Consider the following 23,840-nt stretch of genomic DNA (forward strand, 5'->3'; position numbering starts at 1 on the left):
ATAAAGATTCTCCCAATATCCACGTTTTAATGTTCTGTTAGTGTCTTCATCATACTGGACGGGGGAGATAATGTGATTGATAGAAGATAAGCGGCGGTTTCCCTATTTATGGCGGTATCACAACAGTAACCACATTGGCCTCTCACATTATTAATGAATTGCTGCGAGGCCTCCCCTCCTGAATAGTGGATGTATGTAACGTATAGGGTAAGGGCACACAGGGGGGATACGCTGCGTAAAAGTACACAGCGTATCCGCCATGGGAGCCGCAGGGAATTTCACCAGAAAAACTGCACAGAATTGTGGTGCAGTTTTTCGTTTGGAATCTCCACTGCGGAAATACTGCTAGAAAAATAAACACTTTTTTCGGATTCGTGATTTTTGCAGGCGGAATCGCAGCTTTTCCATTGCAAAAATCACAACATTTGCCTATTTATTGCGAGTTTTACCCCCCATTAAATTCAATGGAAAAAACCTGAAAGAGAAGAGCAGCGATTCCGCAGCATAAAGTGACAGGATGCGGATTAAAAAAACGCACCGCAGGTCAATTTATGAAACGGTTTCTCAGCATATTTGGTCAAATTTCATCCACTCTGCGGTTACTATAATACGCAATTAAATCCGTTTTCGAAAATCAACAGTGTTTACGCTGAGGGTATGTTCACACGCTAAAGTAAAATCGGCTGTAAAATGCGGATGTTTTTAAGGGAAAAAAACATTTTTGATGCGTTTTTTTTTTTTAAGCTGTTTTTTTATTGACACAATGAAAAACGGCTCCAAAAAGGACTCAAGAAGTGACATGAACTTTTTATTTCACGAAGCGTTTTTTTTACTACAGGGTGTAATCAGGAGCGTAGCTGGGGATGGCAGGGGGGGGGGGGCATGTGCCCGGCCATCAATGGCGGATTATCATGGTACATTGTAGTTTTGTCGCGATTTTGGCAAAAAAACGCGATAAAACTACATTGTGTATGTCCTGCAAAAGGACCTTTAGACATAAGGTCACATGACCTCATCTCTAAAGTTCTTACTATTGCTTAGAGACCTGCTGGTCACATGACCTCATCTCTGAAGTTCTTACTATTGCTTAGAGACCTGCTGGTCACATGACCTCATCTCTGAAGTTCTTACTATTGCTTAGAGACCTGCTGGTCACATGACCTCATCTCTGAAGTTCTTACTATTGCTTAGAGACCTGCTGGTCACATGACCTCATCTCTGAAGTTCTTACTATTGCTTAGAGACCTGCTGGTCACATGACCGCAGGACTTCCAGCAGCAGCGACTCCACAGAGAAGACTGACTATGTAAGTATAAGGGGATTGATTTTTTTAATGGGACTGTATTTAGGGGTCTGGTGTGGGGACTGTATTTAGGGGTCTGGTGTGGGGTCTGTATTTAGGGGGTCTGGTGTGGGGTCTGTATTTAGGGGGCCTGGTTTGGGGACTGTATTTAGGAGTTTTGGTGTCTATTAGTTTAAGGGGTCTGTATTTAGGGGGTCTGGTCTGGGGTCTGTATCAGATTAAGGGATTTAGGGTCTGTATATTTAGGGGTCTGTGTTAGTTTAAGTGATCTGGGGTCGGTATTTAGGGGGTCTGTTTTAGTTTGAGGTCTGTGTCGGTATTTAGGGGGTCTGTATTTGGGGGTGTGATCTGTATTTGTTTATGGGGTCTGTATTTAGGGGTCTGTATTAGTTTTGGGGTTTTTATTTAGGGGTCTGTATTAGTTTAGGGGGTCTGGTCTGAGGTCTGTATTAAGGGAGTCAGGTCTGGGGTTATTATTAGTGTAGGGGGTCAGGTCTGGTGTCCGTATTTAGGGGTCCGGTCAGTGGTCTGTATTTATTCAGGGTGCTTGTGATGGGGGTCTGTATTTGTTTAGGGGGTCTGGTCTGGGGACTGCAATAGCTTAGAAGGTCTGGGGTCTGTAGGTATTCTATAATCTAGTCTGTGGTCCAATTTTATTAGTATGAGTAAAAGGGGTTGTCCAGGCACGTGGATAGGTCATCAGTATAAAAAACGGTCTGTGCCCGCACCACCCCTTTAATGTATGGTCCTGGGCCTTGGTGTCTAAATTTGTGTGTTTCTATAGGGGCTGGAAATGGCTGCAGAAGTGATGGGCAAAGATAACGCCACAGTGCCCTCTGTAGATAATGCCACAGTGCCATCTGTAGATAATGCCACAGTGCCCTCTGTAGATAATGCCACAGTGCCCTCTGTAGATAATGCCACAGTGCCGTCACAGTATGTACTATATAGGACATACAGTGGGGACAGGATAGTGGGAATTTAGTACGTATAGTGAGGACAGTATACATGGAAAACTATAGTGAGTACAGTATACATTGAATATAGGAAATACAGTGAGGATAGGATACTGGGAATATAGTACATATAGTGAGGACAGTATACAGGGAATATAGGAGATACAGTGAGGAAAGTATACAGGGAATATAGGAGATACAGTGAGGACAGGATACTGGGAATTTACTACATATAGTGAGGACAATATACAGGGAATATAAGACATATAGTGAGGACTGTATACAGGGAATATAAGACATACAGTGAGGACAGTATACAGGGAATATAAGACATATAGTGAGGACTGTATACAGGGAATATAGGACATACAGTGAGGACAGTATACAGGGAATATAAGACATATAGTGAGGACAGTATACTGGGAATATAAGACATACAGTGAGGACAGTATTATGTTTTATTTTGTTTCAGCTAATTGCCAGAGAAAAGAATGTACTTAGAAACTCCTTTATCGGAAATGAAGACGGCCTGCAGGGGACTAGATCACGAGAAGTCACATTTTACTGTGTTTCCAACGAATATCAGTCTAGAAAAGTCTATAAGTCCCCATCACATCACGTTTTTAGCCTCCACTTAATGTATATGCCAGGAACAGCTCCCGACATATACGTTAAACATAGACAGTGACAGATACTAAACAGTGGCATCTGCCAAGCATAGACTACAATAGCGTACGTTAAAGAGGCTCTGTAACCAGATTTTGCAACCCCTATCTGCTATTGCAGCAGATCGGCGCTGCAATGTAGATTACAGTAACGTTTTTATTTTTAAAAAACGAGCATTTTTGGCCAAGTTATGACCATTTTCGTATTTATGCAAATGAGGCTTGCAAAAGTACAACTGGGCGTGTTGAAAAGTAAAAGTACAACTGGGCGTGTATTATGTGCGTACATCGGGGCGTGTTTACTACTTTTACTAGCTGGGCGTTGTGTATAGAAGTGTCATCCACTTCTCTTCACAACGCCCAGCTTCTGGCAGTGCAGCACTGTGACGTCACTCACAGGTCCTGCATCGTGTCGGCACCAGAGGCTACACTTGATTCTGCAGCAGCATCAGCATTTGCAGGTAAGTAGCTACATCGACTTACCTGCAAACGCCGATGCTGCTGCAGAATCATCTGTAGCCTCTGGTGCCGACACGATGCAGGACCTGTGAGTGACGTCATAGTGCTGCACTGCCAGAAGCTGGGCGTTGTGAAGAGAAGTGGATGATACTTCTCATCAGAAAGCCCAGCTAGTAAAAGTAGTAAACACGCCCCGATGTACGCACATAATACACGCCCAGTTGTACTTTTACTTTTCAACACGCCCAGTTGTACTTTTACTTTTAAACACGCCCAGTTGTACTTTTGCGAGCCTCATTTGCATAAATACGAAAATGGTCATAACTTGGCCAAAAATGCTCGTTTTTAAAAAATAAAAACGTTACTGTAATCTACATTGCAGCGCCTATCTGCTGCAATAGCAGATAGGGGTTGCAAAATCTGGTGACAGAGCCTCTTTAAATGTATGCGTCATTATCTCTCATGACCCCTTTCAAGACATATACGTTAAACGGATGCCATAATAGCCTATAGGTGAGGGATTCCACGGTTAGGCATCTGTCACAGGCATCTGACTCCCATCGACGGATCAATTTAACATATACATGTCATGAAAATCTATTGTAAATCCTATGACGTTTACATGAAACAGAGGCCTGTGACATATGCTATATAGCGGTATACGTCACCCATAGTCTTCCATGCTTAAAAACATATACCACACATTGTACATTTCTTGAGGGATTCCGTTGTATGGAATAACGTATACCAGCCTGACTTAGGCCAAAAGGACACTTTATTTTTACCCCTGTCGGTCAAGTGGAGACCTATGGACACTTTACTGTGGAGATTGGGACAGATCAACTAAACGTTGGGCTAAAAAGTGATCAATATCATGTCAAAATCTGTCAATTACAATATATGTGTAACACCCCTTTGGGCCGACCTCTGTAGGCAGGGTGTATTGTAGTTCTCACCTCACTATGGCGCAGTGCCTCCACCCAAATCTTGCTAGGAGCTCTATACGAAAGCAGGAGGGTCTTCCTCTTCTGCCAGGGGTCGACGCGGGAAACCCCCACATTTGCTCAGTACATACTCACAAGCGGTTATGGTGAAACTACTCAACCGTTTTATTTAGGGAAAGGTAAACAAGGGCGATCTAAATAAAAATGATGCAAATAAAGAAATAAAGCACAAATGACATAACAGTTACAGTTCTGTGTGATTGACCCCCTAGTGGTGGGCATGGGCTATATGCCAGGCCTGGCTGGTACAACACATATCAATATTCCCAGAAATATTATGGGCAGGGGCGTAGCTAGGGGGGGCAGACGGGGCACATGCCCCGGGCGCAGCTCAGAGGGGGGCGCCAGCGCCACCTCCTCCTGCACTATAATTGTACCTGTGTCGCAAGGACACAGGTACAATTAGAAGCAATGAATGACCGGGCACGTTCCGTGCCCGGCCATTCAGCGCCTTTCCACGAATGAAGCAACTGGTACCTTTTGTACCAGTGAAGCTTCCGTCGATGAAAGACGCTGACTGAATGACAGGGAAAGTCATCCTTCCCAGCCAATCAGCGCCTTTCATAGACGCTGTGTTCAACCCCCTGGAGACCTGCGCAGAAGAGTGCAGGTCTCCATGGCTGCCGGACGGCGTGGGAGCGGGAATAAGGTGAGTTTAAATATTTTTTATTTTTTTTAAACTGTAATAGACGTGTGTGTCTGTATCTGCGGGGGGACTATATCTACAGGGGGGCTATATCTATAGGGGGGCTATATCTACAGGGGGTGGGCTATATCTACAGGGGGGCTATATACTGGGGTGGGCTATCTACAGGGGGACCATATCTACAGGGGGTGGGCTATATACAGGTGGACTATATCTACAGGGGGACTATATCTACAGGGGGGCTATATCTACAGGGGGTGGGCTATATCTACAGGGGGGCTATATACTGGGGTGGGCTATCTACAGGGGGACCATATCTACAGGGGGTGGGCTATATACAGGTGGACTATATCTACAGGGGGGCTATATACTGGGGTGGGCTATCTACAGGGGGACCATATCTACAGGGGGTGGGCTATATACAGGTGGACTATATCTACAGGGGCTGGGCTATATACAGGGGGACTATATCTACAGGGGGGCTATATACTGGGGTGGACTATCTATGGAGCACCATATACAGGGGTGGGCTATAGCTACAGGGGGGCTATATACAGGGGGGCTATATACTGGGGTGGACTATCTGTGGTGCACTATATACAGGGGTGGACTATCTAGTGGAGCACTATATACAAGGGTGGACTATATGTACAAGGGGGGCTATCTGTGAAACACTATATACAGGGGTGGACTATATGTGGAGCACTATATACAGGGGTGGGCTATATCTACAGGGGGGGCTACATACATGGTTGGGCTATCTGTGGAGTACTATTGACCTGCCTAGGTAGAGTCGTGTGTTAACCTTAGACCATACTATCCCCCCACCCCCATTTAGTAAAGACACATGACACCGAGGTTGGATGTGAAATGGCCACAGCAGCCGTTTATTAATTTCACAGTTTTATAAAAACAATTTAAATCCGAAACATTCGGATAACTAGTTAGGAATCCACCAGAGAATTCCTCCTAATAATTCACATGACCCAACATGGGTCAGAATCATAAATAACAATTAAACGTTAACATTAACCCGAGCAGAGGAAGTCCTTGAAGCCCCTTCAGATGTTCCTTTCAAGAACACACCGAATTAGCCATCTGCAAACCACCAATTACCTCCAGCCGTAAACCAGCTCGGAAGCACCGTTCACCTCTGCAGATGGCTCCAACCACTAGAAGTCCACTTCAAGGGGATAACACCCGATGAAGCCCTCAAGTGATATACCGACCACTAGAAGTCCACTTCAAAGGGATAACACCCGATGAAGCCTTCAAGTGATATACCTTCTACCAGAAGACCACTTCAAAGGGATAACACCCGATGAAGTCTTCAACCATGTACCTTTTTTGGGGGACGCATACCCCCGATGCGACCCCCCCACCATTTTGTACTGACTGGCCTCAAGGACTCCCCCCGCCAGCTGCCATGACAACAGAACCTACTCCGGAAAAAAGAAAAACATGTTAAATAAGCACACAAAATAAAACACAACGCTCATAGACGGACGTACATAAGACCTAAGGAGTAACAAACCAAGGGTGGGAGGGTGGGAGCTTGCTTATTGTATGTTACTCCTCCCGCTGCTTCCGGCTCAATGCCGAGAAACAGCGGGAAGCGCAGTAACGGCCCCCCCGTCCCCCTTAACTCCTCCCCGTCCCTCCTTCAGCTCCTTCAACTTTCCCTCACCTCATTAACCCTTTCCCTACCAGGACGGTCATGTCGGCTTCCCTTAACCCTGCGGCTGCGTCCAGCCTCTTCTTGACCTGCCTAGGTAGAGTCGTGTGTTAACCTTAGACCATACTATCCCCCCACCCCCATTTAGTAAAGACACATGACACCGAGGTTGGATGTGAAATGGCCACAGCAGCCGTTTATTAATTTCACAGTTTTATAAAAACAATTTAAATCCGAAACATTCGGATAACTAGTTAGGAATCCACCAGAGAATTCCTCCTAATAATTCACATGACCCAACATGGGTCAGAATCATAAATAACAATTAAACGTTAACATTAACCCGAGCAGAGGAAGTCCTTGAAGCCCCTTCAGATGTTCCTTTCAAGAACACACCGAATTAGCCATCTGCAAACCACCAATTACCTCCAGCCGTAAACCAGCTCGGAAGCACCGTTCACCTCTGCAGATGGCTCCAACCACTAGAAGTCCACTTCAAGGGGATAACACCCGATGAAGCCCTCAAGTGATATACCGACCACTAGAAGTCCACTTCAAAGGGATAACACCCGATGAAGCCTTCAAGTGATATACCTTCTACCAGAAGACCACTTCAAAGGGATAACACCCGATGAAGTCTTCAACCATGTACCTTTTTTGGGGGACGCATACCCCCGATGCGACCCCCCCACCATTTTGTACTGACTGGCCTCAAGGACTCCCCCCGCCACCGCGAAACAGGCCTTGACCACCTTAAGCCTGTGAGTTCCTCCACACCACCACCGCCCTTTCTATGCCTTCTGCTATCGCCAAGCTCCAAAGATCAATGCCAACCTCGGTCAGATGAACCCCGTCACTTCTCCAGAAATTCCCCACTCCTGACTCCAAATCCCTATGCCTCACGCAAATGCCCCCGTTCTTTGCCACAAAACGAGACACCGCCCGGTTAACTTTTATGCGAGCCTTATTGACTCTCTCCACCGATCTAGCTAACCGCCAATGCTTTCTTGGGACTATGTCCGACCACACTACCACCAACTTGGGATAAGATACCCACAAACACAACATATCATGTTTGATATCCCGCACCAACTCACGAAAAGGGCGGACTCCTAAATCATTCCCACCCACGTGCAACACTAGAACCTCCGGAACCCTATCAAGCCGCACATATGTCTGGAATTCCGCCAACACCCTGTTCCAAGACATACCTCTAAAACCCAGCCAATGCACAACCGCATCCTGTCGCGGAATGCGCAACTGGCGACCATCCGGGCGGACGTCCGCCCTCAAAGCCCCCCAGTGCACGTACGAATGACCCATCAACCACACCAGACAAGGAGGCGAATCTGAAACGGAAAACACAGTTAGGCACCACCATATAACATTTTCAAGCATAAACAACAAAATTACAACATATGGGGGCGGACATAGGACTTAAACCTTTTAGACTCCCAACGACCAATACGCCTCACCCCCTCGTCATCCAACCCCCAGCGCCCCGCTTCCGTTGCTGCGCCAATCCGGAAGGAATGAGATGAATATGAGCCTGCCGGAACCCCCACTGCCGTCAAACATTTTTTAAATACAGCTCCAAACTGAAACCTGGACAAAAACGACCCGTCCTCATGACGTAACAAAGGCAAATCTGGAGACCCCCTGTTTCTCGTAAAACCCCGCATGCACTCCACTGGGCACATGACCGACCCCGGGAGAGCGAACAAAACTATCAGTTTACCCTTCCCTACTTGGTCAGTTTTAGATCTACGCAACCATACCTCCAGCCGATCTGCAAAAAGGCTCACCTCCCCAGATCTCAGCCCCCCTGCCTGTTTAGTACTTGGCGACACCAACTCACCTATTCTGAATGCTCCGAAGAACGCTAACGAAAAAGCCAACCGGAACAGATCCATTTCATCTGAAGAACGACATACCGATGCTAATGAACCCCCCAACGAGCCAAGCAAAGCAAACGACACCGGCCTTCTACCATCCGCCTCCACCCTACCTCTGCGCAACCCCTTCAAAGCCTGCGATACCAGAAATTCCTTCGATACATCCCGCAAGCCCCGCAACTTAAGCCCAAACGCCACAGCAGATATGAACCGGTTCACCTTCGCTACTGAAAACCCCGCCTCCCAGGCATCCCCTAACCAATACAAAAGTGCCACCAACCTGTCTCTATCCGTATTGACGTCACCCAACTCTCTTACCCACTCCTCCCACTGCCTCCAACAAGCAGCATAAGCACTCCACGTCGTGCGCGCCAAAGACCTTTGTAACAGCTGCTCTACGGGACCGATACCAGATCCCAAAGATGCTCCGGACAAGCCAAACCGAGACGTTCCGCTCCCGGGGCCAATTGCCGAAACCGGTCCCACTGCGAGCGAGAAAGAGCATCAGCAATACCATTCCGTACACCCGGGACATGCACCGCCACCACCCACGCGTTCAACGACAAACACACCAACACTAAATGTCGCAACAATTGAACTACCGGAGGAGAAGACGCCGTGATGTTGTTAATGGCAAGCACCAGCCCCATGTTGTCGCAGTAAAAACGGACCTTCTTATCCCTGAGCCTGTCCCCCCAAATGGTAGCCGCCACCACGATGGGAAACAGCTCGAGCAGGGCCAGATTCCGCGTGAGTCCACTGGACACCCAGCTAGCCGGCCATTGACCTGCGCACCACGGACCTCCCCCGTAAGCTCCAAAGCCACCCGCCCCAGCCGCATCCGTGAAAATATTCAAATCACTCGTATCCTGCGCTGGGGCCATCCATAGCGAGCGACCATTGTACTGGCCCAAGAAGTCATCCCAAACCTGAAGATCAGCTCGGTGCTCCTCCTTGAGCCGCACAAAATGATGCGGCGCACGCACTCCCGCCGTTGCCGCCGCCAACCTTCTACCAAACACCCTTCCCATCGGCATAATCCGGCAGGCGAAATTCAACTTCCCCAGCAGCGACTGAAGCTCCCTCAGCGACGTTTTCTTCCTTCTACAAGCCCGTCGAACCTCCAGCCTCAAAGCACCCAACTTATCCGCCGGGAGACGACACTCCATTGCCACCGAGTCTATTTCGATTCCCAAAAAACAAATCGTCGCTACCGGGCCCTCCGTTTTTTCCGGCGCCAAAGGAATCCCAAAATCCCTCGCCACCTTCTGTAGAGCATGAAGCAGATTACCGCAAACCGGCGAACCCCCCGGGCCAACGCACAAAAAATCATCCAAGTAATGGATCAACGAGTCGACCCCGGATGCCCCCCTCGTTACCCACTCCACGAAGCTACTAAACGCCTCGAAGTATGCACAAGAAAGGGAACACCCCATCGGAAGGCACCGATCCACGTAAAAAGCCCCATTCCAAAAACAACCCAACAGCCGTTGGCTTTCTGGATGAACCGGCAACAACCTGAACGCCGCCTCGATGTCAGTTTTTGCTAGCAGCGCCCCAGGACCCGCAGCCCGCACTAACCCCACCGCCTTATCGAATGAGGTATAAACTACGGAACACAACTCGTGATCAATCCCGTCATTTACCGACGAACCTTTGGGATACGATAAATGTTGGATCAAACGAAACTTTCCGGGCTCGCGTTTAGGGACAATACCCAAAGGGGACACAACTAAATCTTTTACCGGCGACTCAACAAATGGCCCCGACATGCGACCCAACGAAACTTCTTTTAACAACTTTTCCGACACGACTTCCGCATGCAAGTAAGCCGATTTTAAATTCCTCCGCGTAACCGGAACCTCATAAGGAGGTGGAGGAATAACAAACCCAACACGAAACCCTTCATAAAGCAACTTAGCTGCCGCCCTATCCGGATACTCATTTAGATAAGGGGCCATCCTTTCCACCCTCACCGGCGACACCCCCTTGACCAGTCCCGTGCTGGTTCCCTGACCTCTTTTTTCGCAGGCATTTTGCCGCCCCGTGTGATGCACCATTACACTCGGAGCACACGTGCTTGAACTTGCACGTGGCCCCGAACTTGCACTGACCTTCATTAAATTGCCAGTAAAACCCTGCCTTTCCCCCGCCGCTTTGTCCACTCTGACTAGACTGGCCTCCCTGGCCACCGCTCCCGGGAAAGGGCTGCCTAACCGGAGCCGTAACCCGTAACCAGAGAGCAATATCCTTCTGGTCCCACCGAATCGCCGGCCGAACCGCCTTCCGCTGACGGAATTGCTCATCATATCGCAGCCACGCCTGACCCCCATACGCCCTATGAGCCTCCCCAATGGCATCAAAATAACAAAACAGCGCCGAACAATTTTCCGGCGCCTTTTCCCCTATCACACTAGCCAATATGGCGAACGCCTGCGACCAATTAACGAACGTCTGCGGGATCAGCCTATACCGCCGCCGTTCCTCCTCGTCCTTTTTACTCTCATCCCGCTTGCTCTTATCCAAATTAAATTTAGCCAGTGGCAAGAGAGAAAAAATTTCAACGTATTCGTCTTTCCAGATCCGATCACGCACCTCCTGCTTTAAATGCGCCCCCAACGGACCCTCAAAACAAACATACACCTCCCCACGAGCACGATCGTCCATACGCACTCGATCGCCGTCCTTCTGTGCCTCGGTCTGTACCGACACCGCGACCGCCTCTCTAACCGCCGCCGCAGGACGCGCCTGTAACGATCCCACGTCCCTGGGGCCTTCCCAAACTATCGCAGGAGACACTTCCGTTACTACCGGCGCCGCGGCCCTATCCAGGCGCCCCACCAGCTCCCGTAAGCAACCCACTAAATCTGCCAAACCCGCTCCGTCGCGTCCGCCCGCGCCACTACCGGCCCCCGATGCAATGCTAGCAGCCCCCCCGCCGACACCCGACATAAAAATCGCTGGATAAGACAATGATGGAGTTATACACTCACCGGGCTGCACAGGCGCTGTGTTCCCGTCAGCCGGACCATCCTGACCTCGACGATACACGTCCAGTTCACCTTCCTCCAGTTCTTCTCTCGCCGACGACTGTCCCTCCCAACGACATCTTCGGAACGGGGATGAGGACGCGCTGACCGATGGGCCGGCAACCTGCCGCCCGACCGCCGGGACCCAGACTTCCGACCGGACCTGTTGCCTTGACGTCGCTGCAGCTCTAGGCGTCCGTCTAGACGATCCTGACGAAGCCTGCCCCCTGGCCGGAACATCACCATGCGGGGCGGCCGTACCTTGTCCTCCAAATCTTCCATCTGATGGGGGAGGGGTAACAGGGAGCCCAGCCTGCGACTCCCTGCTTACCGCCGGACCCCGTCGCGGCCTGGGATTCCTGCCAGGACGCAGGGCCTGGGAAGGGGCGGTCCTCCCAGCTGCCTGGCCTGCAGCGTCCGGGATCGGGCTCCCTCTGCGACGCCGTGTCCGCGGGACTACCTCCGGACTGAGGCGCTCTGGAGGTCGGGACCGCCGAGAGGGACGGGTCGACCCAGCCTGCGTCGCCGTCACCCCTGGCACCGCTCTCTGCCTGCTCAGCGCAGGAGCGGTTGTTGCCGACTCCCCCCCCGCCGCCATAGCCATGCTCGTAAGGGGGCCGGGGGAGGGGAGCCTGTCCTTTTCAACAGACCCCGAACGCCGTGCCCGACGTGGCGAAACGGCGTCCGGGATCCTCGTTATGGCAGCCACGGTCTCCTCTAGCCATCCGGGACCGTGGTGCACAGCAGCGGCACGCAGCCGCTCTAACATCAGGGCTTCTGCCATCATTAAAAGCACGGGCAACGGGGAGCTTGCTTATTGTATGTTACTCCTCCCGCTGCTTCCGGCTCAATGCCGAGAAACAGCGGGAAGCGCAGTAACGGCCCCCCCGTCCCCCTTAACTCCTCCCCGTCCCTCCTTCAGCTCCTTCAACTTTCCCTCACCTCATTAACCCTTTCCCTACCAGGACGGTCATGTCGGCTTCCCTTAACCCTGCGGCTGCGTCCAGCCTCTTCTATACAGGGGTGGGCTATATCTACAGGGGGCTATATACAGGGGTGGGCTATCTGTAGAGCACTATAGGGGGAGTTATTTGTGGGACACTATATACAGGGGTTGTCTATATGGGGGCACTATCTACAGGGGCTCTATGGCAGGCACTATCTACAGGGGGCTCTATGGCAGGCACTATCTACAGGGGGCACAGTGTGTGTGTGTGTGTGTGTGACACGGTGTATGGTGCTATTATAATTAGAGGTGCAGTGTATGGCGCTATTATATTTAGGGGCGTAGTGTGTGGTATAATGATAACTTTATATTTATTTATAGGTGAAGAAATGTTGGAAAAGTGAGAAGCTGAAGACATGTGAGCGGCAAACTGCAGAAATGGGCTGTGATCGGGAGAAGTCATCATAGAGGTCTGGACCGGATGGAGAAAAAGAACTAGAATCTGAGATGTCACCGGTGAGTCACTTAATGTAAGTGTTTATTCTGCCTCTAATCAGTACTGTAGTCGCTGTATGATCTGCAGTGAGATGATTATGATAGGATTTATTTTTTGTGAAACGGCATCTCCCAGCTTATTCTTATCATTGTTTGGGCTATGCTGGGAGCTGTAGTTTTACGCCGTACACACCTATACGTCAGGGGTTGCACTAAATTGAGCTGTATTTGTGCTGGTGTTTTATATATGTAGTGAGCTTGGTTCTGGTGTTGTGTATAGAACCATATTGCTTGTAAAATGTACAAATGTTTTTATGCTCGCGATTGGTAGAGAAAACAAACACGGCGAGGGGGAAGGAGATGTCGGAAAAGAGGTTGGTGGGGGGCGCCAAACTGAATCTTTGCCCCGGGTGCTGGAGAACATAGCTGCGCCTCTGGTTATGGGGATAACAAAGGGTTAGGATACTGTCTTTACCAAACATATACAGTATATCAGTGACCCACACAGGATAATGATCACTCACCCACACTTATACTGCTGGTGATAGCCGGCACGCGCTTATACTGCTGGTGATAGCCGGCACGCGCACTGGCGTAGCTATAGGGGTCACAGCGGTCGCAATTGCGACCGGGCCCCGAAGCCAGGGGGCCCATGGCCCCCCGCACCACATCAATAAAAAGTTACTATAGTAACTCGGGCCGCGGGCCCCTGTTACTATAGTAACATACTTTACTTACCTTCCTGGTTCCGGATCGCAGCGGAGGTCCTGACGTCAAGCGCTGTGCGCAGCGCATTACGTCACAGCGCTATGCGCCGCGCACAGCATCGAGACGACAGAACTCCCGCCGCGGCCGAAGAGGAAGGTAAGGTTAGCCCTTACTGGCAGGGTCCGACTCCCGGGTCCCGCCAATCAGCTGTTTTGAAGGGGCCGCAGCACTCGTACGAGAGCTGCTCCCCTTCATTCCTGTCACTTCATTCCGGTCACACTGTGAATCCGTGTCGGCGATTCACAGTGTGAGCGAGTAGTGAAATTAAGGGGAAGCAGTTCTCGTACGAGTGCTGCGGCCCCTTCAAAACAGCTGATTGGCGGGTCCCGGGAGACACATCAGCTATTGATGGCCTATCCTGAGGATAGGCCATCAATGTTTAGGGACTTCACAACCCCTAAGCCTACGATGTAGCAGGCTTAGGGGGCCCATGAGACAGGATCACAGATTGTGTGATCCTGTCTGCTGGGCCCTGTATCTAAGCCAATCACATGGTAGGCTTAGATACATGGCCCATGTGTGATCCTGTCTGATTTGCCCTGTATATAAGCCAATCACATGGTAGGCTTAGATACATGGCCCATGTGTGATCCTGTCTTATGGGCCCTGTATCTAAGCCTACCACACTGTAGGTTTAGATACAGGGCCCCAGTACACAGTAATCTTATACTGTATAAGATTACTGTCTGCTGGACCCTGTATCTAAGCCTACGTTGTGGTAGGCTTAGATACAGGGTCCCACAGACAGTATCACACATGGGCCCTGTATCTAAGCCTAACACATGTGTTACTAATCGTTTTTCTTGTGTGTTTTCTTACAGGTTCGGTCGTTGGACTACGTCGGATTCCAGGACTACTTCGATGACAACTTTTTTTTTTATTATCAATAAAATGGTTAATGAGGGCTGTGTGTTTTTTTTTTTTATTTCAATAAAATATTTTTTCTATGTCTTTGTGTTTTTTTTTAAACTATATTACTACCGCCTTAGTAATGGCCGCCGGCTGATTGACAGCATCCATTGCTAAGGCGCGGCTTAGTGTTAGCCGATGCAGAGGCTAACACTAACCCCCTTTATTACCCCGGTACCCACCGCCACCAGGGGTGCTGGGAAGAGCCGGGTACGATCCAGTACTTGACCATCTGTAGTGATGGTCGGCCACTGGGGCGGCCGCAGGCTGGTATTATCAGGAGGGGAAAGGCCAAAAACAGTGGCCCTTCCTACCCTGGTGATGCTAGGCTGCTGCTGCTTTATTGTATCTAGCTGGTTATGAAAAATGGGGGGACCCCACGTCATTTAAAAAAAAATAAAAAATAATAATAATTGGAAAGAACGATGTGGGGTCCCCCCCAATTTTCATAACCAGCCAGATACAACACAGCAGCAGCAGGCAGCATTACAAGGGTGGGAAGGGCCACTGTTTTTGGCCTTCCCCAGCCTAATACTACCAGCCTGCGGCCACCCCGGTGCCTGCCCGTCACTACAGATGGTTGGGTACTGGTTCGTACCCGGCTCTTCCCAGTACTCCTGGTGGTGGTGGGTACCGGGGTAATAATGGGGGTTAGTGTAGCCTCTGCACCTGCTAACATTAAGCCTCGCCTTAGTAATGGAGGTTGTCAATCAGCCAGCGGCCATTACTAAGGCGGTGATAATAAAGTTTAAAAAGATACAAGCACATAGAAAAAATATTTTATTGAAATAAAAAAACAACCCTCATTAACTATTTTATTGAGAATAAAAAAAACACCGTCATTGAAGTCCTCGAATCCGAAGTCCAACAACCGAACCTGTAAAAAAAACACAAACACACAAAAATAATCAGTAACACATAAAGAAGCAAAATTATTATTGTTACCTTTCCTGGGTCCAGCGCTGGAAACGCAATGTCAGCGAGCTGGGCCCTGTATCTAATCCAATCATGTGTGATACTGTCTGCTGGGCCCTGTATCTAATCGTATCTTGTGTGATACTGTCTGCTGGGCCCTATATCTAATCCGATCATGTGTGATACTGCCTTCTGAGCCACTGTATCTAATCCTATCATGTGTGGTACTGTCTGCTGAGCCACTGTATCTAATCCTATCATGTGTGGTACTGTCTGCTGAGCCACTGTATCTAATCCTATCATGTGTGATACTGTCTGCTGGGCCACTGTATCTAATCCTATCATGTGTGATACTGCCTTCTGAGCCACTGTATCTAATCCTATCATGTGTGATACTGTCTGCTGAGCCACTGTATCTAATCCTATCCATAGTTTATAGGGTCGTAGTGCTATAGATATGCTATGCTGTCTCATATACACACTTTTTTTGGGGCGGACACATATGTATTGGGGCCATTTCCCTGACATTTGAAGCCCTGAGGGTATGTTCACACGGCAGCGTCTGTTACGGCTGAAATTACGGTGCTGGTTTCAGGAGAAAACAGCACCGTAATTTCAGCCGTAATGGCATGTGCAGGCGTCTTTAGCTGCGTCCATTACGGACGTAATTGGAGCTGTTTTTCTAAGGAGTCCATGGAAAACGGCTCCATTTACATATGAAGAAGTGACAGGCACTTCTTTGACGCGGGCGTCTTTTTTATGCGCCGCCTTTTGGCGCGTAAAAAATAATGACCGTCTGCACAGAACATCGTAAGACCCATTCAAATGAATGGGCAGATGTTTGCCAACGCTTTTGAGCCGCATTTTCGGACGTAATTCAATGCTAAAACGCCCGAATTACGTCCGTAAATAGGGTGTGTGAACCCAGCCTTAGTGACGCTCCCGGCTGCTAGTGCTGCATTGTTGGGTCACTTAGGAGACCCAGCGATGCAGCTGAAAGCTGCGGACCGTCGGCCATGAGAGGTTTGCGGGGGGGGGGCAGTTAGAATTTTTGCATCGGGACCCATGAGCCTTTAGCTACGCCCTTGGGCACGCGCTTATACTGCTGGTGATAGCCGGCACACGCTTGTACTGCTGGTGATAGCCGGCATGCGCTTATACTGCTGGTGATAGCCGGCACGCGCTTATACTGCTGGTGATAGCCGGCACTCGCTTATACTGCTGGTGATAGCCGGCACACGCTTATACCGCTGGCTATAGCCGACACGCGCTTATACTGCTGGTGATAGCCGGCACGCGCTTATACTGCTGGTGATAGCCGGCACGCGCTTATACTGCTGGTGATAGCCGGCACTCGCTTATACTGCTGGTGATAGCCGGCACACGCTTATACCGCTGGCGATAGCCGGCACCCGCTTATACTGCTGGTGATAGCCGGCACGCGCTTATACCGCTGGTGATAGCCGGCACGCGATTATACTGCTGGTGATAGCCGGCACGCGCTTATACCGCTGGTGATAGCCGGCACGCGATTATACTGCTGGTGATAGCCGGCACGCGCTTATACTGCTGGTGATAGCCGGCACGCGCTTATACTGCTGGTAATAGCCGTCACGCACTTATACTGCTGGTAATAGCCGGCACGTGCTTATACTGTTACTGTCACATTATAATGTTACTATTGGCTGCAGTAATGCAATGAACACAGTGCAAACGTTGGGGCCCTGTTGCCGCGGACGTTGGTGCGCTTTTCTGTAACCGTTGGTGCACTTAATTACTGGAATTCTTCTCAAGAACAGTTCTCTCACTAAGTCCTCAATATCAGCACAATAAGTTCCAGCAATGTGTACTCACTACTTCTTGCAGCAAAGATGATATTTCCCCGGGATCCAGGTCGGGGCCGCAGCGTTCAGACGCGTGGAAGACAATGGAGTGGCAGGCAAAATCCTCCAGTGCTGCAGAGCAGGGAACCTCCCTGGAATCAGGCTGTTTTGCAGAGGGGATGCTGCTGCAGCATTTCTTCCTCTCATACAGTGAGCTGCTGGGCTGTCAGGACTGTCTCTGGGTCTCTGTGCTGTGTGCCCCAGTGCAGGACTCTCTACTCTCTGCAATGCACTCACAGTCTCCCTATCTCCTGACTATGTGTCTCTCCCAAAAATGGCCACTGTCTCTCCTCCCTGCCCAGCCTTGTCCCACAAGCCCCTGCTCAGCCAATCAGTGCTCCCCTCTCCTGCTCCTGTCCTAGGCTGCAGGGGTATAGAGAAGCAAGTGTTGCTGGGACATGTAGTCCACTGCACTTCAGAAGAAGAGGTGCTAATGTCTGTTGATGTGAGTCCCTGCTTGACATTAACTGCAGCATCCTCTATACACAATGCTTTCTCTGAAGGTGTTACATATATATTGGGGAATTTATCCAGGGAGCCTTTTATCTACAGGGATCATAAGGGTGTGGAAAAGTCATAGGTGTATTAATCTGCAGAATATATCACTGTGTATCTGTCAGGATGTAGAGGAGCAATGTTCTGCAGATCCCTAGAGAAGTCAGTTGTGTAATAATCTGCAGAATATATCACTAGGTATCTATTAACAGGTAGGGAGGACAGAGCAATATTCTGCAGATCTCCAGAGTGGTCAGTGGTGTAATAATCTGCAGAATATATCACTATGTATCTAATAACAGGTAGAGAGGGCAGAGCAATGTTCTGCAGATCTCCAGAGAGGTCAGTGGTGTAATAATCTGCAGAATATATCACTATTTATCTGTCAGGAGGTAGAGGAGCAATGTTCTGCAGATCTCTAGAGAGGTCAGTGGTGTAATAATCTGCAGAATATATCACTATGTATCTATCAACAGGTAGAGAGGACAGAGCAATGTTCTGCAGATCTCCAGAGAGGTCAGTGGTGTAATAATCTGCAGAATATATCACTATGTATCTGTCAGGAGGTAGAGGAGCAATGTTCTGCAGATCTCTAGATAGGTCAGTGGTGTAATAATCTACAGAATATATCACTATGTATCTGTTAGGAGGTAGAGGAGCAATGTTCTGCAGATCTCTAGAGAGGTCAGTGGTGTAATAATCCGCAGAATATATCACTATGTATCTGTCAGGAGGTAGAGGAGCAATGTGCTGCAGATCTCTAGAGAGGTCAGTGGTGTAATAATCTGCAGAATATATCACTGTGTATCTGTCAGGAGGTAGAGGAGCGATGTTCTGCAGATCTCCAGAGAGGTCAGTGGTGTAATAATCTGCAGAATATATCACTATATATCTGTCAGGAGGTAGAGGAGCAATGTTCTGCAGATCTCTAGAGAGGTCAGTGGTATAATAATCTGCAGAATATATCACTGTGTATCTGTCAGGAGGTAGAGGAGCAATGTTCTGCAGATCTCTAGAGAGGTCAGTGGTGTCATAATCTGCAGAATATATCACTGTGTATCTGTCAGGAGGTAGAGAGGACAGAACAAAGTTCTGCAGATCTCCAGAGAGGTCAGTGGTGTAATAATCTGCAGAATATATCACTATGTATTTGTCAGGTTGTAGAGGAGCAATGTTCTGCAGATCCCTAGAGATGTCAGTGGTGTAATAATCTGCAGAATATATCACTATGTATCTTTCAGGAGGTAGAGGAGCAATGTTCTGCAGATCTCCAGAGATGTCAGTGGTTTAATAATCTGCAGAATATATCACTATGTATCTGTCAGGAGGTAGAGGAGCAATGTTCTGCAGATCTCCAGAGATGTCAGTGGTGTAATAATCTGCAGAATATATCACTATGTATCTGTCAGGAGGTAGAGAGGACAGAGCAATGTTCTGCAGATCTCCAGAGAGGTCAGTGGTGTAATAATCTGCAGAATATATCACTATGTATCTGTCAGGAAGTAGGGAGGACAGAGCAATGTTCTGCAGCTCTCCAGAGAAGTCAGTGGTGTAATAATCTGCAGAATATATCACTATGTATCTGTCAGGAGGTAGAGAGGACAGAGCAATGTTCTGCAGATCTCCAGAGAGGTCAGTGGTGTAATAATCTGCAGAATATATCACTATGTATCTGTCAGGAGGTAGAGGAGCAATGTTCTGCAGATCTACAGAGAGGTCAGTGGTGTAATATTCTGCAGATTACATCACTATGTATCTGGCAGGAGGTAGAGAGGAGAGAGGAATGTTCTGCAGATCTTTAGAGAGGTCAGTGGTGTAATAATCTGCAGAATATATCACTATTTATCTGTCAGGAGGTAGAGGAATAATGTTCTGCAGATCTCCAGAGAGGTCAGTGGTGTAATAATCTGCAGAATATATCACTATATATCTGTCAGGAGGAAGAGAGGACAGAGCAATGTTCTGCAGATCTCCAGAGAGGTCAGTGGTGTAATATTCTGCAGAATACATAACTATGTATCTGTCAGGAGGTAGAGGAGCAATGTTCTGCAGATCTCCAGAGAAGTCAGTGGTGTAATAATCTGCAGAATATATCACTATGTATCTGGCAGGAGGTAGAGAGGAGAGAGGAATGTTCTGCAGATCTTTAGAGAGATCAGTGGTGTAATAATCTGCAGAATATATCACTTTATATCTGGCAGGAGGTAGAGAGGAGATAGGAATGTTCTGCAGATTTCTAGAGAAGTCAGTGGTGTAATAATCTGCAGAATATATCACTATGTATCTGTCAGGAGGTAGAGGAGCAATGTTCTGCAGATCTCTAGAGAGGTCGGTGGTGTAATAATCTGCAGAATATATCACTATGTATCTGTCAACAGGTAGAGAGGACAGCGCAATGTTCTGCAGATGTCTAGGGAGGTCAGTGGTGTAATAATCTGCAGAATATATCACTATGTATCTATCAACAGGTAGGGAGGACAGAGCAATATTCTGCAGATCTCTAGAGAGGTCAGTGGTGTAATAATGCGCAGAATATATCACTATGTATCTGTCAGGATGTAGAGGAGCAATGTTCAGCAGATCTCCAGAGAGGTCAGTGGTGTAATAATCTGCAGAATATATCACTATGTATCTATCAACAGGTAGAGAGGACAGAGCAATGTTCTGCAGATCTCCAGAGAGGTCAGTGGTGTAATAATCTGCAGAATATATCACTATGTATCTGTCAGGAGGTAGAGGAGCAATGTTCTGCAGATCTCTAGATAGGTCAGTGGTGTAATAATCTACAGAATATATCACTATGTATCTGTTAGGAGGTAGAGGAGCAATGTTCTGCAGATCTCCAGAGAGGTCAGTGGTGTAATAATCTGCAGAATATATCACTATATATCTGTCAGGAGGTAGAGGAGCAATGTTCTGCAGATCTCTAGAGAGGTCAGTGGTGTAATAATCTTCAGAATATATCACTATGTATCTGTCAGGAGGTAGAGAGAGCAATGTTCTGCAGATCTCTAGAGAGGTCATTGGTGTAATAATCTGCAGAATATATCACTATGTATCTGTCAGGAGGTAGAGAGGAGAGAGCAATGTTCTTCAGATCTCTAGAGAGGTCAGTGGTGTAATAATCTGCAGAATATATCACTATGTATCTATCAACAGGTAGAGAGGACAGAGCAATGTTCTGCAGATCTCCAGAGAGGTCAGTGGTGTAATCTGCAGAATATATCACTATGTATCTGTCAGGAGGTAGAGGAGCAATGTTCTGCAGATCTCCAGAGAGGTCAGTGGTGTAAAAATCTTCAGAATATAGCACTATGTATCTGTCAGGAGGTAGAGGAGCAATGTTCTGCAGATCTCTAGAGAGGTCGGTGGTGTAATAATGTGCAGAATATATCACTATGTATCTATCAACAGGTAGAGAGGACATAGCAATGTTCTGCAGATCTCTAGAGAGGTCAGTGGTGTAATAATCTGCAGAATATATCACTATGTATCTATCAACAGGTAGAGAGGACATAGCAATGTTCTGCAGATCTCTAGAGAGGTCAGTGGTGTAATAATCTGCAGAATATATCACTATGTATCTGTCAGGAGGTAGAGGAACAATGTTCTGCAGATCTCTAGAGAGGTTAGTGGTGTAAAAATCTGCAGAATATATCACTATGTATCTGTCAGGAGGTAGAGGAACAATGTTCTGCAGATCTCCAGAGAGGTCAGTGGTGTAATAATCTACAGAATATATCACTATGTATCTGTCAGGAGGTAGGGGAGCAATGTTCAGCAGATCTCTAGAGAGGTTAGTGGTGTAATAATCTGCAGAATATATCACTATGTATCTGTCAGGAGGTAGAGGAGCAATGTTCTGCAGATCTCCAGAGAGGTCAGTGGTGTAATAATCTGCAGAATACATAACTATGTATCTGTCAGGAGGTAGAGAGGACAGAGCAATGTTCTGCAGCTCTCCAGAGAGGTCAGTGGTGTAATAATCCGCAGAATATATCACTATGTATCTGTCAGGATGTAGAGGAGCAATGTTCAGCAGATCTCCAGAGAGGTCAGTGGTGTAATAATCTGCAGAATATATCACTATGTATCTATCAACAGGTAGAGAGGACAGAGCAATGTTCTGCAGATCTCCAGAGAGGTCAGTGGTGTAATAATCTGCAGAATATATCACTATGTATCTGTCAGGAGGTAGAGGAGCAATGTTCTGCAGATCTCTAGATAGGTCAGTGGTGTAATAATCTACAGAATATATCACTATGTATCTGTTAGGAGGTAGAGGAGCAATGTTCTGCAGATCTCCAGAGAGGTCAGTGGTGTAATAATCTGCAGAATATATCACTATATATCTGTCAGGAGGTAGAGGAGCAATGTTCTGCAGATCTCTAGAGAGGTCAGTGGTGTAATAATCTTCAGAATATATCACTATGTATCTGTCAGTAGGTAGAGAGAGCAATGTTCTGCAGATCTCTAGAGAGGTCATTGGTGTAATAATCTGCAGAATATATCACTATGTATCTGTCAGGAGGTAGAGAGGAGAGAGCAATGTTCTTCAGATCTCTAGAGAGGTCAGTGGTGTAATAATCTGCAGAATATATCACTATGTATCTATCAACAGGTAGAGAGGACAGAGCAATGTTCTGCAGATCTCCAGAGAGGTCAGTGGTGTAATCTGCAGAATATATCACTATGTATCTGTCAGGAGGTAGAGGAGCAATGTTCTGCAGATCTCCAGAGAGGTCAGTGGTGTAAAAATCTTCAGAATATAGCACTATGTATCTGTCAGGAGGTAGAGGAGCAATGTTCTGCAGATCTCTAGAGAGGTCGGTGGTGTAATAATGTGCAGAATATATCACTATGTATCTATCAACAGGTAGAGAGGACATAGCAATGTTCTGCAGATCTCTAGAGAGGTCAGTGGTGTAATAATCTGCAGAATATATCACTATGTATCTGTCAGGAGGTAGAGGAACAATGTTCTGCAGATCTCTAGAGAGGTTAGTGGTGTAAAAATCTGCAGAATATATCACTATGTATCTGTCAGGAGGTAGAGAGAAGAGAGCTATGTTCTGCAGATCTCCAGAGAGGTCAGTGGTGTAATAATCTGCAGAATACATAACTATGTATCTGTCAGGAGGTAGAGAGGACAGAGCAATGTTCTGCAGCTCTCCAGAGAGGTCAGTGGTGTAATAATCTGCAGAATACATCACTATGTGTGGTAACGCGGGCGGCGAGTCGCGGTGGGAGGGGCTCTCTGAGCTGAAGTTGGTATGCACGCCCTTTGGTCACGGTGGCGCACTTTCTCTCTCCTGCTCCTCGGGCCGCAGAACTAGTGAAATAAGTGGTGCTTGTGGGATACACTGTTCTCTGTCCCCTGGGATGTTATGTGGTGTACCCCGAAATAAGGATGTTCCAAGAGACAGGGTTCAATAAACTTTCACAGTAATTTTACTGGGCACAATATGCTTGGTGGTTACTTTTGTTACAGAGGCAATGTCTTTAAGTAGTATAAACATATCACAGGGTATTGCAAATGGTGGTACCTGCTTCACCTCCCTGACTCTGTCTGTAATTCCTCCAAGTGTGCTCTGTGTTCTGCTCCTCTTTCTAACCTATACTGTGCTGGAAGGTGCGCTGCTGACTGTCCCAATCCAGTTGCACTATCACAGAGGACTGGTGTCACTTGGGGATTCTAGGCTGTGTGCAAGCTCCTTGCTTTGCTCTAGGCACTCTCAGTAGTGTCCAAGCTCCTTGTCTGGCTTCTGTACCACATGCAACACACACTGACCTGCAC

General features: G+C 47.9%; 1 protein-coding gene across 2 annotated transcripts in view; it reads left to right on the forward strand.

Moving 5' to 3' along the window:
• Positions 1-1,219: 1,219 nt before the first annotated feature.
• Positions 1,220-23,840, forward strand: part of LOC142699081 (EGF domain-specific O-linked N-acetylglucosamine transferase-like) — a 51,228-nt gene continuing 28,607 nt past the window's right edge. The window contains exons 1-2 of one of the 2 annotated variants that reach the window (XR_012865972.1): positions 1,220-1,306; positions 12,960-13,094. Coding sequence is in view for 1 of the 2 variants with exons in the window: in XM_075847993.1 (XP_075704108.1) it covers positions 13,086-13,108 (23 nt within the window). In the remaining variant the exon portion in view is untranslated. Of the gene's footprint in view, positions 1,307-12,959; positions 13,109-23,840 lie in introns of both variants that reach the window. The other variant, XM_075847993.1, reaches the window with a different exon arrangement.

Source organism: Rhinoderma darwinii, unplaced genomic scaffold (genome assembly GCF_050947455.1).
Source record: "Rhinoderma darwinii isolate aRhiDar2 unplaced genomic scaffold, aRhiDar2.hap1 Scaffold_127, whole genome shotgun sequence".
In the NCBI taxonomy this organism is placed as follows: domain Eukaryota; kingdom Metazoa; phylum Chordata; class Amphibia; order Anura; family Rhinodermatidae; genus Rhinoderma; species Rhinoderma darwinii.